The 17449-nt window shown below is 36.1% G+C and overlaps 2 protein-coding genes, 1 non-coding gene and 1 pseudogene across 3 annotated transcripts; 3 read left to right on the top strand and 1 right to left on the bottom strand.

Annotated features, from left to right (window-relative positions):
- The first annotated feature begins 3764 nt into the window (after positions 1–3764).
- LOC147273600 (putative invertase inhibitor) lies at positions 3765–4267 on the top strand. Its single transcript, XM_086228460.1, has one exon. It carries the CDS (start codon positions 3772–3774, stop codon positions 4264–4266), a length of 495 nt encoding a protein of 164 aa, XP_086084586.1. The 5' UTR covers positions 3765–3771; the 3' UTR covers position 4267.
- Positions 4268–8590: 4323 nt separating this feature from the next.
- Positions 8591–9810, top strand: LOC147273599 (putative invertase inhibitor pseudogene; annotated as a pseudogene).
- Positions 9811–11890: 2080 nt separating this feature from the next.
- On the bottom strand, positions 11891–14484 carry LOC147273598 (Intron maturase, type II family protein). The gene has a single exon (XM_086227430.1). It carries the CDS (start codon positions 14259–14261, stop codon positions 12048–12050), a length of 2214 nt encoding a protein of 737 aa, XP_086083556.1. The 5' UTR covers positions 14262–14484; the 3' UTR covers positions 11891–12047.
- Positions 14485–16063: 1579 nt separating this feature from the next.
- Positions 16064–16135, top strand: TRNAE-UUC (transfer RNA glutamic acid (anticodon UUC)). Its single transcript has one exon. It is a non-coding gene; the product is annotated as a tRNA-Glu (tRNA).
- Positions 16136–17449: the final 1314 nt, after the last annotated feature.

The raw sequence follows: 17449 nt of genomic DNA, 5'->3' as shown, positions 1-17449 counted from the left end.
ATATCTAAAAAAGAAGGCTTATTCACACCATTGCTCCTGTAAAATACACTTTTTTTCAATGTTTTATAATTTTTTTGTCCACATGAATCTTACATAACTAGAAAAGGGTCTCACTCATGCCATATAGGTGTCACGTCAATTTTTTCAACTGTGTGAAGTTCATGTGACAATTTGAGAAGATTTAAGTTTTAGGGGATAAAGTGAGAAAAAATGTATCTTATAGGAGACAATGTGTGAATAAGCCAAAAAAGAATTGACATTTAGGAACTCAAAATGATTGCCTCATTAAGCTCTCTTCAAAGCCGACCCTAAAAATTGTTTAGCAAATTATTCTCGTAAATAAAGAAGAGGGATTCTTTATAAATTTAAACATCGTCTGTCAATACCAACTAACTATTGGTCTAATGATATTTCTCTCCACTTTGTTGAAATAAATACCAAATTTGAATGCCCTCTCCCAATTTCTTTGAACACCCAACTCCAAGTTTTATCATGAAATTTCTTTTGGACACCCAAACTAATTTACAATATTTCGAAATTAACTAAGCCATGAAATCTCATATTTTATTTGTTCTAACTTCTAAACACTAAAAGAAACTAACAAAATAGGAAGAAAAAAATATAAGAGAGTGGCAGTGGCGAACTGGCGATGGCACAACCGCACAATGATAGCTGTCCAATCTCAATCTCTCTTATCTTTCTCTTTCCCTTTTTCTCTATGTCACAGGTCCACCACCAATTCATGGTGGTCTTGGGTGGCACAACCTTTTAACAGCGGCCCAAGAAAGACCAAAACGAGGCCAGCCCTATTGTCGGACGGTTGCACATAAAAGTTCACTCACTACCATATTGGGTTTGTTCGGCTTAAACTTTTCTTTGACACATGCTTTCCTCCAAACCATTTCTCAAAAACAGTCTCTTGCATTTTCATTTTCGATTGTGTCACTGTCCATTCCCTTTCAACACACAATACAACACTTTGTGTGCTAAAAGTGCTGCGTGACTCAATTCAGTTAAAGTTTGGATTTCTTTTGGATGACTATGTGATGAGTAACACTTCAAGGGATTTGTTAAACAATGAACCAATTAAGACTAATTTTAGCAGGTGTCTAATTAAGACTACCAACTGTTTTTTGTTTTGGGTTCCATTGATGGCTATGTCTATGTGTCAGTTATTTTTTTAAACGCATAAATAAAATTATGTTGAATTGTTTACAATCTCAATTGACTATTTTATGTATTATTTCGTTAATTAATATAAATATGACTCATTTTATGTTAATAAAGATAAGAACCACATAAGTAGATTTCACATTTACTTAAAAAAATGATATACAAAATAGTAAATTGAGATTCTAATAACAGTATTCAACATGTCAAAATAAAAAACAATTGCATTCTTACCTCAGATCAAAATTCTGAGGGGCTACGCATGTCCCAACTCGCGAAAGGTTTAAGTCTCAAGTGTGCAAGCAAATGTACTTCCTCAATTCATAAGTAACCGAGTTATCTTCTCGAGCAAAAAACAATTTGAGAAATATGCAATGCAACTAATAAATAATACACTTGACATTTTCAATATTATTACCCACATGCATCAACCAAACAAGTACACATCGAGTCCTTAAAGGCTTAAAGCAAGTGACATGCTTCCAATTAGTCGGATTCAACATCAAAAGAATAAAAAAAAAAAAAAAAAATCCCCTCCCTTGCAAAGCCCATGTAAAAATGCCATGCCATGTAAGTTTGGCTAAATGATATTATCCATATATTAATGATTCAGACTCACCAACACATATAGACAACTACACAAAAACAAAACTCTTCACATTATCCTTATGATGATGCATGGCAATGCAATTGAGATGGCGGCGTGCATGTTCTTTATAATGATGCCTTTATGCCGTGTTCATTCACTAATTATGGTGAAAATCTATTTTTGATGCTTTTGAAAACATATGATATCTATTTTTTTAGGAACGTACATATGATATCTATTTAATTGAGTACGTAACGAAAGAGCATCTCTATATATTAAAATTTGTTTATTAATTCCCTATACATAATCAATTTTCTCTGATTAAATTGCATCATCTTAATTTCGTGCATTCAATCCAAATCCCAGTGGGAGCCATATATGCCCCCACATAAAGCAAGTTTGATGAAGAAGCCAGCCTGTTATTCGATATTTTAAATCCCATGGAATTATGACAGCCACCAATACCTCTCTAAAATTTTCAAAAGCCACATTATGACCCTTTTCTTCTTTCAGAAATTATTTTTTTTTCTTTTTTCTTTCTTTTCACTTAATAAACTCACATGCATCCATGCGTTGCGTGCCAAAGTTACCCTTTTATATAGAGAATATAGGAGTCACGTATCTTCATAACCAAAAACTATGTCAAAACAGAAAACAAAAAGAACAAGAGATGTCTCATTTGCCACAATTCATGATGTGCACTTTCTCTATAGACTCATCACCATGTAAAGATTCCACGACACCTTCCAATTAAATTATGCATAGATCAATACGTACTCCTTTTACCAGTAGTTTCTTAAATAGATTAATCTATTTAAGCGTGATTATGTATAATCAAATATCTTGATTTAAATGGCCAAAAGAAAAAATATCTTGATTTATAGTTTGGAGTAAATTAAAGAAGACTACAGACACACACATACATGCATGATACATGTATGGGTGGGTTATTGAGTAAAATTGTTAATTAGATCATATTTTTATATAGAGTATTGATGGGGATTCAAATTTGAGACCTCTCCTAATATTGGGGGAAATACCACTAGATTATTAACAGCTAGTTCATAATTTAGATTATATATTCAAACAAGAATTTAAAAGAATGATAAAAAAACAAGAATTTAAAAGGGACTGTTACGCTTACCAAATTTATTCGATCACCAAATTTTTCATTAAATGATGTGGCAATTTTTTATGTATTGAAATCTAATTCATTATGACGACGTCATTTATTTTCAAAAATTAAAGTAAGATATATTGACATATATATATAAGTGAAACGTATACAGACATATTATTTAGGGATTAATACTATTTTGCTCCCCCGACTATTACACTTGTATCAGTTTGCTCCCCAGACTTCTAATTTGGAAAATTAAGGACTCTGACTTTTTCAATTTTGCCAATTGAGGTTCTTTTGTCAATTTACACATTGTTTATCCAAATCTTTGAGGGCAAAATGGTCCCTTCCAATTAGATCTTATCATTTTTTCCTCATGCATCATTTTTCCTCTTTTATTTCTTGCTAAATTTTGCTTGATCATCTCGACATTTTAGATGAAAAATGTATAAATTGACGGAATAACCTTAATTGGCAAAATTGAAAAAGTCAGGGTCCTTAATTTTCCAAATTAGAAGTCTGGGGAGCAAACTGATACATGTGTAATAGTCTGAGGAGCAAAATGACATTAATCCCTATAATTTAATGAAATGTATATCAATACGTTATTTAGTGAAATGTATAGAGACCCCGTCATTTATTTAACAAATTTAATTAGGTATCAGATTTTAGTGAATCTAACATTAATGGAGCTTAAATGGTCCAAGATTTTTTACCGAAAAAAAGGTCCAAGATACATGCATGTTTCTTGTGTGTGTGTCAGTGTATATTTATAAATAACGCTCCCTCCAATTTTACTCTCAAAAGACCATCAAAGATAATGGGAAAAATGAGGTGTCTCATCTCTTCAATTTACAAGACCATCACTTTTCTCATGCTCTTTCACATCACAATGGGTTCGAATGATCTCATCCAAGATTCTTGCAAGACAGCTGCACAAAGTGATCCAAATTTGAGCTACAACTTCTGTGTTGAAAGCATTGAGGCCAACCCCAAAAGCCACAAAGCCAGCCTCGAAGGACTAGCAGCCATCTCACTTGAGCTATGCATATCCAATGCCACAAACATCAACTCCACCATCTCAAAGCTTTTGGAGGACAAACGATTTGACAAGTATGCAAAGGAATGCTTGCAAGACTGCTTGGACCTCTACTCGGATGCCATTCCTACCCTACAAGAAGCTACTTCTGCCTTTCAGTCCAAGGATTTTCTTACAGCTAATGTGAAAATCAGTTCTGCCATGGATGCATCTACTACTTGTGAAGATGGGTTCAAGGACAAGAAAGGTCAAGTGTCTCCATTGAGCAAAGAGGATGATATGTTCTTTCAATTGACTGCCATTTCTCTTTCTTTTATCAACAAGTTATCTAGTAAGAAAGCTAGATAGATCGGCAGTTCATACTTATAATATTCCGGCCAATAAGCTTGAAAAAAAAAAAAAAAAAATCTAATAAGATATATAAGCAGTTTATTTCTCTCTATATTATATTCCCGTTTCTAGGGTATATGCTAAAAGGTTTTTCTTTTTTTTGTTATGCCTGTTTAGTGATTATTTTTTAAATGCTAAAAGCGTTTTTTAATAATTAAATATGTCCTTTTTTTTTTGTTCATTTTATACCAATTAGTTATTAGTTAAGTGCTTGGCCAAAAAAAAAGTTATTAGTTAAGTGGTATTTTTTTTTCTTCAATGTTGGAAGAATCCAAATTAAGTTCGAATCGATCTCTCTCCACATGTCAAAAAATAAAATTTATTTTACTACTTATTTTAAATAAACAAAGAAGTGTTTCTTAATTATATAGATTAGAGAAATACTTTTAATGCAGATAGATTAGTGTTTCTGGTTGAAGCACATAGTGGTGCAATAGTGAATTTAGAAATTTTTCATTATATACGAGAAGAAAATACAACAAACTACCTATGTCAACATCGTTAAGGCATTTCAAAATCCTCTCGCCCTACATAAATCCATAATGAATAAGTGCTTCTTACAAAAACTTTTATGAGGGAGACTAAACAAAAGTGTTTGATATTGAAACACTCCCAATTAGGTAAGCTTGTCATCCCCTTTGTCTCTTTTTCTTTCTAAGAAGCAAGGTAGGTTCAATTAATTAAGTTATGACAAAGTAAATTAATGCTCATTATTTCATGCGGTTTTGGCTACAAGAGTAGTTTTCATCTAATGCACAATGCCAAAGCTATTGGTCACAAATCACAATCTACTGAAATTTGTCTTGTGATTTTTGTTTGTCGAAAATTACATGTATCTCAATATGAGATCAGGTATTGGGGAAAAGAAGGAAGCCACCCAGGGACTTACACACCTATCCACACCCTATCTTCTTCTCACAGTACAAAGCTACCATTATCTTATCAATTCATGAACAACTTTGTTGCAAACACTCCTAGGCTTACATATATTGAAATTCAATATGATCCATGTGTTTAGCCAATTACTATATATTTCACCTCCTCCACCAGGCTTTACAATAGGTGATTCTATAAAACATTCCACAAAATGGTTTTAATGATTTTGAAATTAATATTTTTCGAAGGGTTCGTAAAGTTTAGTAAAAGAAAAGGGTTCTTAAATGGAATAATTTTATTTCAATAATTTTGATTTTATGTCAAGGGTAATTTGTCTTTTAATAATTTTAAGGGGTTTTTATATTTTCCACGAGGCTTGGAAAATGGGCTTTTATTTCTTCTAATTTCAAACAATTATATTTTGTTACATTGCTCCAGCGGGTATTGAATTGTTCAAGTGGTTTTGTGCTAAATGTTCCAAAGGGGTTATTTAATAAAATTACTATAGCCATTAAATTATGATGTATTAAGGGGGTCTTCGTTTTCAAACCTTCCAAAGAATTTATGATGTATTAAATTAGTTTTTGAGTAATTAAATCGAACTTACTTGATTCTAGCTTGGTTGTTCTTGGGAAACTTCCGAGGCAAACAATTAAAATGAGACCCTCAACTTTTCGTGCACATTCATGTGAAAAAAAAAAGAGGGCTGCTATTTGCACACCCCTAAATTTCTTTTTGCACACCCTTTCTGAAAAAAAAAAAAAAAAAATTCAAGAGAAAAGACCATTTGGCCCTTCCCTCACCCACACACCCCCATCCCCATCTCCCCCCCGTACACACCCCCTTGCTCTGTTTTTTTCCCCTCCGCCCCATCACCACCTTCCTCGCACCAGCAGCACCACCACCTTCCTCGCACCAGCAGCACCACATTCCTCGCACCACCATCTTCCTCGCAGCACCACCACCTTCCTCGCAGCACCACCACCGCGCGCAGCACCACCCAAAACAGCCACCATAACCAGCCCGGCAGCCCCTCCTCGGCTCCTCCCTTTCTCCTCTCTCTCTCTCTCTCTCTCTCTCTCTCTATCTCTCCTTCCTTCTCTCCTCTCACCCAAGCAGACAGCCAAACTAGTAAAAAAAAAAAAATTGCAGCGGGTTCGGCGGACCAGTGCCGAACCCGGTGGTTTCGTTCGACAGGTACCCGCCGAATAGAATAGGATTGTTCGGTGGGTACCTACCGAACGAAACCATTGGGTTCGGCACTGGTCCACCGAACCCGATCCAATTTTTTTTTTTTTAAGTTTTCTTCTCCGGCGCGCGACGGTGAGCTTGCTGGAGGAAGGGAGGTGGTCCGGGTAAGGGGAAGAAAAAGAAGAGAGGGTGGGGTGGTCGCCGGTGGTGGTAGGCTGCTCGGGGATAGGTGTGTGCCGGAGAGAGGAGAGGTGGGGAGGAGGTGTGTGAGTGAGGGGGTGTGTACGGGGGGGAGGGGGGAGATGGGGATGGGGTGTGTGATTTTTGGGTGTGTGTGTGTTTTTTTTTTTTCTGTTTAGGAAGGGTGTGCAAAAAGAAAAATTGATGGGGTATAAGGTCTTTTCCTTTGAGTTTTTATTTTTTATTTTAAGAAAGGGTTTGCAAAGAGAAGAAAAGGGTGTGCAAATAGCAGCACTCAAAAAAAAAAGAACATAGAAGAAGAGATAAAGTACCGATGAAATTATTAGAAGAACTCAAAGGGATTGAATTTGATCTTGTTATTTCATATTTTAGTCAAATAAAATTTGAATAACAAAAAACAAACACCAAACCAAGTGCCAAAATTCAATTGTTGGGCCATTTAGTTGGTTGGGTATTTGAGTTATGGGTTTTAATGTTTTATAAATTGTTGAGCCCTTTTAAGTTGGGTTGATCTAATTATCTAATTGGACCTTTTATATAGAGTTTAATAATAATTGAAGTGCATATAGGTTGGGGCCCTAAAAAGAATGGATTGAATTTGGGCCAAGGAAATTACCTCAATTGCCTGCCCTCAAAGCCGAACCCGTGTGTTTTTGACTCCCCTACTACTATAGCCAACTTTTTTTTTTTTTTTTTTTTCCGCTTGTGGTAGCCATTGATATCCTTGTGTTTTGCATCATGCTGTAGGCTTCTTATATTTCAGCCTCATTTGGTGGCAAAAAGAAGATGAACTAATCATAAGAAGTTGATATTTAAAACCTATTTCCTCTAATTCTCACAAAATGGTGAGATTACTCGAGATAAATTTTAGATATCAACTCCTTATGACTGATTTATCTAGTTTAAGTGTATTTAATGGTTTAGTACATTAAGGGCTCGTTTGGCACTGCTTTTAAAATTGTCAAAAGCGCTTTTAAATTAGTAAAAGCGTTTTTGGTAGCGTTTGGCAAAAATAATTAGAAGTGCTTTTGAGTGATAAAAGCGCTTCTAAGGGGTTTTTTGAGAAGCACCTGATAGGTGCTTCCTCAAGAAGCACTTTCAAGTGCTTTTACATGAACAACTTAGAAGTTTTATAAAAATTTATATGTGCTTCTTAACATAAGCGCTTCTGATAAAAGTGCTACTAAATAAAAGTGCTTCTGAGAAGCAGTGCCAAACGAGCCCTAAGTCGAGTCTTTTTAAGTCTGCGTCATAGAGGATTTTTGTCTCTGTTGGACTAGTTTCTCTAGTTTTTTATTTAGGTTTTCCTCGTAAAGAATTTCATATGCAATTTTACTTCTAAATTTTGTTATGGTTGATTTGTAAATTAATTACTTTTAAGTTGTATGTGTATATTACATGTTTCTAATATACATATATGCTTGGGTTGAGTATTAATTCAATTTCTTGCTTCAGTTGGCTGGGCGAGAGGGTACAGGAGAGTCATGGTGGAGATGGACTCTGCCATTGCTATTAATACTCTTATCAAACAAGTAAATACTGATATCCACCTCTTGCCACCTTGATTTAAGGCATGTCAAAGTCAGTTGATTAAGGCATGTCACCTTGATCTACACCTTGTGGGAGTGTGAATTTCTATCCCATCTACAGGGAGAAGAATTCTTTAGCTGATGGGCTGACTGATTTGGGGCATTCTTTGGATTTGAGAAGAGTAGTTCTAACAAAATAAACCCCACCATTTTATTTTGAAACCCCACCATTTTAAACAACTAAAATAAGGCCCACAATTATGCCAACATAACATATAGCTCACCCGCATCTAGACCTCAATTGTGTTGTGGTGTCATTTTTCAACCCACAAAAAATTCAAGCAGAAGACAAAAGGAAGAGTGTACGGTTGGTTCTGTCGTGGCATTGTTGCTTCAAAGGAACCAGTACTAGCAGTAGGAAGCTTCCTGTATATATTTCCCAGCATAGCAAATTCATATTACATACAACTATATATATAGCTATCTCACTTCGTAACAGCAAGAAAACCAAAGGAACAAAAAAAATGTACCATATTTCTTCCTTTTCAATCTTTTTGTGCTGCTGCTGCTTCTTTTTCCTTATAATCCCTCATCAAGAACTATCCACCGTTACTGCAATATCTGTTGATATAATCGATCAAACCTGCAAAAAATGCGCAGATGAATCCGATGTCTTCAGCTACGACGTTTGTGCAACCTCTCTCCAAGCAGTGCCTGTGAGCCATGTGACCAATCTTCAAGGACTAGCATTGATAGCAATGGATCTAGCACTAGACAATGCAACCAACACACTTTCCATCATAAACAAGTTGATGAATAACCAAAGTTATGACGCTTTTGGTGTGGTTTGCTTGAAGGATTGCTCTCAGCTATATTCAGATGCGATTCAGACACTGGCAGATGCTGTTGGAGCGTTTCTGAGTGAGCGTTATGACTCGGCGAATATCTGGGTGAGTGCAGTTATGGAAGCACCATATACATGTGAAGAAGGCTTTAAGGAGAAGGAAGGTGAAGTGTCTCCATTGAAAAATGAGAATTACAATCTCTTTCAGTTATGTGATATTGCACTATGCATAAGCCACTTGCTTACCTCAGGTTCTACATTCTTGATGAGGTCCTCTGCAACTTAGTTCATTGTGTTGATTATGTTCCTTGTGGAACAAAAGCTGCTCTGCAATGTTTTGCACATATGATTATTTCCAGCCAAAGAAAAATCTGATCCACTTTCCCTGGGAATATCAGAGAGAATGTGACAAAAACCATAATCAGTAACCCTGTAGTATGATCCTGATGATCGAATTAACTGTAATATCTTTTCTGCAAAATCTAACTTTTTTCTAATAAGATTTGTGGATCTAAGCTTGTACAATAATGATCATCATTCAGCAAATTCCTAACCAGCCCCACATAGCCACATGACAACTTTTATGACAACAGACTTGTCTTAAAGTCCAAGAAGGAATTGAATGCTCCATTATATATTTATATTAGTTATTTATATTATCTTTTTAATTTTTCCCTTTAATTGTGGGGGTCTTTATATAGCTCTGGAATAATGGGACAAATCTAATTTTCCACCAGAGTATGCATGACACATTGCCACTACAAGTTCGGCCTAGCTGCGAAGCTTCATGGCAGTTTCCTTTCATATCATTCTCTGCGAAGTTGTAGTTAAACACATACAGGGTCCATGCATACTGTACTGGAATTCAAGTAATAAATGTGGACAATTATAGCACGTGATACTTGTGACAGTTGGCAAGTCTCTGGTCCCTTGAATTATAACCCAACCCAGAAAACCTCCCAAAGACATTCTCCTGTGTCCTCAATGAACCTGCCTAATAAAGTCCATGCTGCAAACCCAAAAGAAAGCAGTAAAGTCCAAATCAGTCAAGTCCATGCCTGAGTTGGGAAAGATAGGGTGTGGTATTCATACCCATCAATGTAATCACTACACATAACCCTTAAATTTTTTCTTAACCTTTTAATTTTAATTTTTTATATTTAAAACTTAAAGAAAAGGAATATCAATGAAAATAGGCAGCAATGGCTGGCCCCAAGATGGGAGCATCAACCCCATCTCAGGGCCAGTTATGGCTGCCTTCTTTTAAAAATCTTCTTTAGTTTTAAAGAAATAAAGGAAATTAAAATTAAACAAGCCAAACTCAATCGTGATGCATCATGTCAAAACATGAATGACACAGGGAAGTCCAAAATCTATCAACCATGCGAGAAGATGCAAAAGCCATTAAGCACAGGATGATAATCCTTAATTGCTCTAAAGCAGAGTGCAATAGACTGAAGAAATCTAACCAACAAAAACAGACAAAAGATGGAAGGCAAACAACATATCCAAACCTATATATTACACTCATAACATGAGAAGATGTACCAACTCCGAGACATTTTAGTAAAGAATCTTTTAACCATAACAAGGAAACCAAAACACAATGGAGGGGGGAAATTTATGTTTCTACAATTATTGCAACATAAACAGCTTACGCACTCATATAAAGTATGAAATGCTCCTTTTGGAAGTACCGTTCCTCCTATCATTCAGCAATAACAACATGTTCAGCACAAGAAAATCGAGAAATTACTACTTCACAGATAGGCACATTCTTTACCAATTGGTCTAGAAATAGCAACTTCTCCAATAAGTAGAGCAGAGATCATTAATTCCTGAATGACTAGTGAGGGAACAAAATCCAAAAGTCTAAAGTCAGACAATACCACTTTTTTGTGCAAACAAACATCTAAACTATGATTTCAAGCATACAGAGTATCACACAATCAGATAACAGACTTCAAAAAAAGGAAAGATAGCATTATATTTCATGATTCACCTCTACCTGGGGATTCATAACATTATCTGCATAAGCATCAACTTACAGCTTAGGAACAAAAAATTCATGATTTCAAAACATTAAAAAGAAAAGATTTAGCATCTGTTCACAAAAGAAAAATATTTAGCTCTAATATATACTTGAAATTAAATATTGAATATTGTGCAAATAGATAGAATTACGACAGCCCCTCTAACTATCTCTACTACAAATTACATAAATGTTACCTTTCTACTTACGTACCCCCAAAAGATTACTGAACGTACAAACCTGCAACATGACAAATGTTTATATATAGAAAGTTTAAAACTCCTAGAATATATAAACAAGCCACTCAAAATCTGCCCTATTCAACGAAATCAAAAGGTAATTTATAAAAATATCCCAAAAACTATTCGACAAAATAACATTAGGTAATGGATCTTTCAAATTTTCCCAAAACTAATTTTGTCGTTGACAATGTTAACATGCCCTACAACTGTGAAAAAAAAAATTGCATCTTGTTATCAAAAGACTTATAGCACTAATATAGAAAAGATATGTTACCAACAAAATGTGTAACAAGAAAAATTGAAATCTACATCTTTTTATAATCAATGGTGATATTCAAATTTACTTATAAGAAATTGTCGAGCGGAGAAATAATTGCAGTTTCAATAAGTGGTTGTAGCTGTACCTTATCTCTTTTTGTTTCTTAACAACAAGGTGAGAATTTGTACATCCATTTCATACATGACTACAACTCCAATGTTGGAAAACAATGTAAAATATCAAATCTGGTTTCATATATCCCCGAAAGTGAAAAATTGAAATAAATAATATCTTAGATTTAAAAATACAACAGATTATTGATAATTGGAAAAATAAAAAAATTGATAAGATGCCTGAAAAGAAATATCCACAAAAACAGAATATGTGCAATTTGTAGAAACTGTGAAATTGATTTGAAAAATTAGCTAACCAAATAAGTATTATTGCCTTGTTGACAACATACAACTAACTTTTTCATAACTTGCCAGCATATGTGTGAGTAAAATACCAACATGATCACATGCCACATGAATAACTTCAGCTTACTAATGTGCCAATAACATTTTTACATTTGTGATACACAAAACCGTTCATCATTTTCCTCTTCTTCTTTATTTTTGTACTCCAGTTTATCTTGGTTCGAGCCCAGCTGCAATTGCTTATCTCTATCAACGCTTTTGTTACCACTGTTTACCAAGGAAAGCTGATCCAACATGATAGCATTCCTTTTGTAGTTCCAAACAAGCATTGAGATGTAATCCTGAGGTGAAACAAGACCTTGATCCAAGATGCACCTACGCTGCTCCTCTAAAGTTTTTGGATCATCAAGCCTAATATATTCAAGCAATGCCTTCTCATGATCAGGTCTCCAGTTACTTGGAAAAGGGGTGTAATCAGTCTCAGGTACAAGAGACATCCTAGTATACTGAAGCCCATCAATTGATTCAACAAGACCCATCCTCAACAAATTATGGTACTCAGGTGACTGCCCCTTCTTCTCCTTCAAAGGGCGACTCAGATTCCTAGAACCAATCTTGTACACCTTTGCGCGTGAACGGAGCTTGTACTTTGCTGCATAGAGTTTCGCAAGTGAACCTCTTAATATGTAAGAGCAAAAGTTTACAATCTTTTTTCGGTTATCTGCATACCGATACCACTCAACCATTGTCGACAAAAACTTGTTCATTTGTGCATTAGTGTGAGCCTGGGTGGCATGAAACATTCTGAAGCAAGGCTGTGGGTCTGGATCCCTATCTCCCTTCAGAAAGCTCAACTTCCTAAATGTCTTGATGCTCTGTTTCAAGCTTGCTGTAACTGATAGAAGAGTGCCCACTCCCTTCTCACTAATGATTTTCCCACCAGTAGCAGTGTATCGAAGCGTTGGGTACACGACTCTGCGACACAACACATGATCAAGAAACATTATACCCTTTGTTATGTGTTCTATAGGGAGGCTCTCATTGTCAAGCTTAAGCATATACTTCTGATCACAAAACTCAATCAACTGCTTTCTCAATGTGGCTGCATCTGCTCGAGGTCCTCGAACACCAATCAAAATATGACCTCCATATCGAATATAATCCATCTTTCTGGTCTTATCTGGCCCACTTGTTGGCACAAATTCAGGCCAAGACGTATTTCCCTGTTCTGCTTCGCCTTCTGGGCTATTCCATATGACGTCACTCTTTGATGGATGATAAAAATCCTTAATCTTCCCCTCCATCCAGCGGTCCAATTCATCTAGAACAATATTAGCCAAAAGGGGACTAAGTATCCCACAATGCCCCCAAGAAGGAAGCTTCTCTGCCTCCTCAGGTGCAAACCCAAAAAACGTCTCTAACCAATATGGGTCTGGCTTCGGCTCATCCTCTGCCAACACCCTCTTCTTCTGATACTTCCTCTTCTTTTTCTTCTCCACACCATCATCCTTACTCGAAATCACCGGTGTAACCAATGCTGCTTTCACCAAATCAATCACCTTCTTATCCCTCACATCCCTGATTAAAGCATTTATCACCATCCCCACCTTCATCCCATCCAAGATTGTACTCAAATCTCCCTTTACATACCACAAGTACCCTGCAAAACTCCTCCGAATCACCCTCAACACGGTGTGTGCATTTCTCCCGGGCCTAAATGCAAATGATTTTTGCGAAAACCGAGACTCATATATTGGCTCCAAAATCATTAACAGAACTTCTTGAACTAACCTATCTTGAAAAGGGGACGGCTGCGTGGTTGTCAAAATGGCCTTAATTTTTCTCTTAGATAACGACTCGTACTCGGTCTTATCCTTGGGTGATTTAATATAGAACTCAAGTCTAGCTCCCCACCTAAACCTATTGTCAAGAACAGCATTACGAAGTGCTAATAAGTCCTCAAGTGCCGATCTCTGTATGGCACTGCGGGGCATATACGCACCCATATCGTCGGCGCACACTTTCTGGTAAGCCAATACCCACAACTCAAATCGTCGAAGATAAGAGGACAAATTGGTCACAATCCTATCAGGTTCACGAAAATTCTCAATCCACAGCTGGGATAAAACCGAAACCCCATCTTCCTTTATCAAATTGGAGGGGTCTTCAGGATCGGGTGCGCGACGGTTCACCGGAGAGAATGAAAGTAAGCGAAAAAAGGCGAACCCATTGGTCCTGGGATTTGAGGGGTTGAATTGGGAGCAGAGGAAGAAGGTGCTGGTGTTGTTGGTGGTGGTGGTGAGGACAGAATTGGAATTTGTGCGAACTTGATGGGTAAAAATGGCAAGGCGGCGATGCATTTTGGGACTGGGAGTGTTCTGGGTTTAGGTCATTTTTGGGTCTGAGTTTCATCAACTAGAGAGCATTAGAACTCTATAGATAGAGAAGAGAAACTTGAGAGCTTACTTGAGTAGTTGCCTAGTTGGCCTGGTTCTTCAGCAGCTCAACGTTGTCGTTTTGGTCCTTTGGAGCAAGATGCATGTGCAACAGAGGTTGAAGACGACAAGAAGCAAAAACCTTGGCTCAAAGTCTTAAACCCTCTGTCTCTGCGATACCTGCAATTTTCTTCTTTCTATGTTGATTGTATTTGCGACCCTTAAGTTTGGGTATTTCTATTTTGTCCCCACAAACTTCAATTCATTATGAAACATGTGCCTTAGAATTTAGAAATTAGAACTATAACTACATCTAAATCCGAATCGACCGATATACAATTCTAAGTTCAATATTATCGGATTATATAACTCAATGCAACTTGTATTAAGAAAATATTATTGGATATAACTGATATATTGCCACGTAGTGTAACCAATTCAGGTGTAAGAATATTGTTGGACGATATATTTATATTGGTAAAAAAATAGTATTTCGATCTATTCGATCTATTTCTTGTACTTGTGTAGTTGTGCTACTCGAGCTTGTAATCAGGTTAGGAAGGTTTGTTTGGAAACCTGGATTTCATGGGGTGGATTTAATCCTCATGTTTGGATTCAATTTAAGAAATAAATTTAAATTTGGCTCAAATCCATGGTGGATTTTAGAGACCCAAATCCATGGATTTCAAATACCTTCTCAAACTAAAATCCCACCACCCCACTCTCTCTCTCTCTCTCTCTCTCTCTCTCACCAACTTTCCGACGACTCCTCTGACCAACTTTCTGGCAACCCCTCTAGTCAACTTTCCTCCGACTCCTCCGACAAGCTTTCCGTTGACCCCTCCGGCCAAATTTTCGGCGACCACCGCCGACCAACTTTTCTGGCGACCCCTCCGGCCACTTTTTTGGCGACCTCCTCTGGTCACTTTTTCGACCAATATATATTTATCATATATTGCAATGTATATAAAAATTCAAAATTCTTAAATTAAAATCTTCATATTTCATTTTTTTTTTTTATCCAAACAATAGGATTTGAAATACATGAATTTGAAATCCAAATCTCTAATCCAAACAGGCTCTAAATGTATGGATTGAAGACCACCCATCTTGATTTCTGCTGTACTTGTTAAGAATGCTTTACATCCGTAAATAAAAGTGTCTCTTCACTATCCTTTCATTTTTCCTTCTCTTTCATTAATTAAAACTAAAAACTATAAAATGAAAATGTTACAAACGGGCCCTAAAAAAATCAAATCCAATCCATTGAAAAAAGAGCAAACACAATCTAATTAATGATTTATTTATCAGTAAATACAAAATTCTATTGGATTAGAGCGAACTCTTTTCCTTGTTAGGAGTATAAGCTACGATTATTATTACATGAAAATCATGAGTCTCCTTGACTCATCTTAGTAATTGGGTATGTGAATTCTCTTTATCTTGTATCTAGAGATAATTAATGACTCTTGGACACCCTTATTACAGTTTCAACGTTACAGAAAAAGATTGCTAATCAATTTCTGACTAGCATATGAAATCAGGGTGTTTTCTTTTTATTGTATCAATATTTTTTAATCAATCTAAATTCTGTACTATATGAAGTAGGAATTTCGTATTAATTATCTTTAGGAATCTTAATCGTATGGATGCATTTTTCACCTCCCAATTATCAAAGGTTTATCTTAACCGTGTATAAATAAGTAATGCGGCCTAAACACCAAACATCCGTTGTCGTCCAGCGGTTAGGATATCTGGCTTTCACCCAGGAGACCCGGGTTCGATTCCCGGCAACGGAACTTTTTGTACTATACTTTCCTCTATTTTTGTACTCAATTCATCCAAAAATTTCAACCAAATTTGATCTTAGCTACAAGGCTAGCTTTTCTTCAGTTTGTTGGCTCACTTTTATAGTTGCTGCTCTTAAGCTTTCTCTTTAGCTGCTTAATAAGTTTTCAGTCTGCACAAAATAGTATCATTGGCGCGTACAGACACCGCCCAGAAGTAACCCAAGTCAATTGCCGAACTGACGAGGCCAACCTCATTTCCTCTGCTCCATGGTTGGTACCAAAACCAGATTTTAATTGATGCACAACCTTTCAAATAAAAATGCTATAAGGAAAAATTCATCTTAAAGTGAGGGCAATTTTTTTAGTTTTGCCACTCTACAAAAGAAATGGTCGAAAAATAATGTCTTTAACCAGGTTTAGAAACCAATGCAACACAATATTGGTCCCAGTACCCTAAGAAGAAGGTGGTGGTGGTGGTGGCTGTTTTGGTGGTGCATGCGGAGAGAGAGAGAGAAGGAAGAAGGTGGTGGCTCGGGTAGCAGCCCTCTATAGCATTAATGATATGAAGGCAATTGTGTGGCATCAGCTAAATGCCATACAATGTTTACATGCTTCAAATTGTGGGAGGCAAAAATGAGAAAGGTAATTACATGCTTCAAATTTTTACATATCTAGTATCCTTCTCATTGAAATAATTTAAAGAGATGAAAAAAAATTTAGAACGAAAATTTGGGGTGAAATTAGAGGGGTATGCATGCTTTCTATTGTTTTTGCTATTTGTTTTTTGAGAAAATTTTAGCTAAAGGATTTTAATTATATCTCATGTCTCTATTGAGGACGTGAATTTCACTGTGTCAGTTGAAGACCGAAACTTTCATTTTGTGTCAATTGAAGACCGAAATTTTCATTTTGTGTCAATTAAGGATTCTATTTTTTTTAGTTTTTATCTCAACTTTGGCCCGATATTGGACCCATCAAACCTTCATCAAATTCAACAAACTTATACTGAGTTTAAATCTATGCATCTCCTCTTTACAACCATATAAAAATCACTCAAATCGAACTTTTACAACTCTATATAATCCACCCTAAAATAGAGTACCTGAAATTGTCTAATTTTCTAAATATTTTTTCAGAGGTCCGATTAGACAGTTTCGGGTACCCTATTTTGGGGCCAATTATCTAGAGTTGTAAATGTCCTATTTGAGTGATCTTAATATGGTTGTAAAAATGAGATTTTTTAAATCAAGTATAAGTTTGCTGAATTTGATAAAAGTTTGATGAGTCTAATGTCGGGTCAAAGTTGAGATATCAACTGAAAAA

Source organism: Dryas octopetala, chromosome 9 (genome assembly GCF_963921425.1).
Source record: "Dryas octopetala chromosome 9, drDryOcto1.1, whole genome shotgun sequence".
Taxonomy (NCBI): domain Eukaryota; kingdom Viridiplantae; phylum Streptophyta; class Magnoliopsida; order Rosales; family Rosaceae; genus Dryas; species Dryas octopetala.
The sequence above is the reverse complement of the archived record's forward strand: the minus strand, read 5'-3'. Positions and strand labels throughout refer to the sequence as shown.

What these genes read in the sequence shown, in the direction of transcription:
- LOC147273600 (XM_086228460.1), top strand. Translation starts at nt 3,772, where the DNA reads ATGGGTTCGAATGATCTCATCCAAGATTCTTGCAAGACAGCTGCACAA.
- LOC147273598 (XM_086227430.1), bottom strand. Translation starts at nt 14,261, where the DNA reads ATGCATCGCCGCCTTGCCATTTTTACCCATCAAGTTCGCACAAATTCC.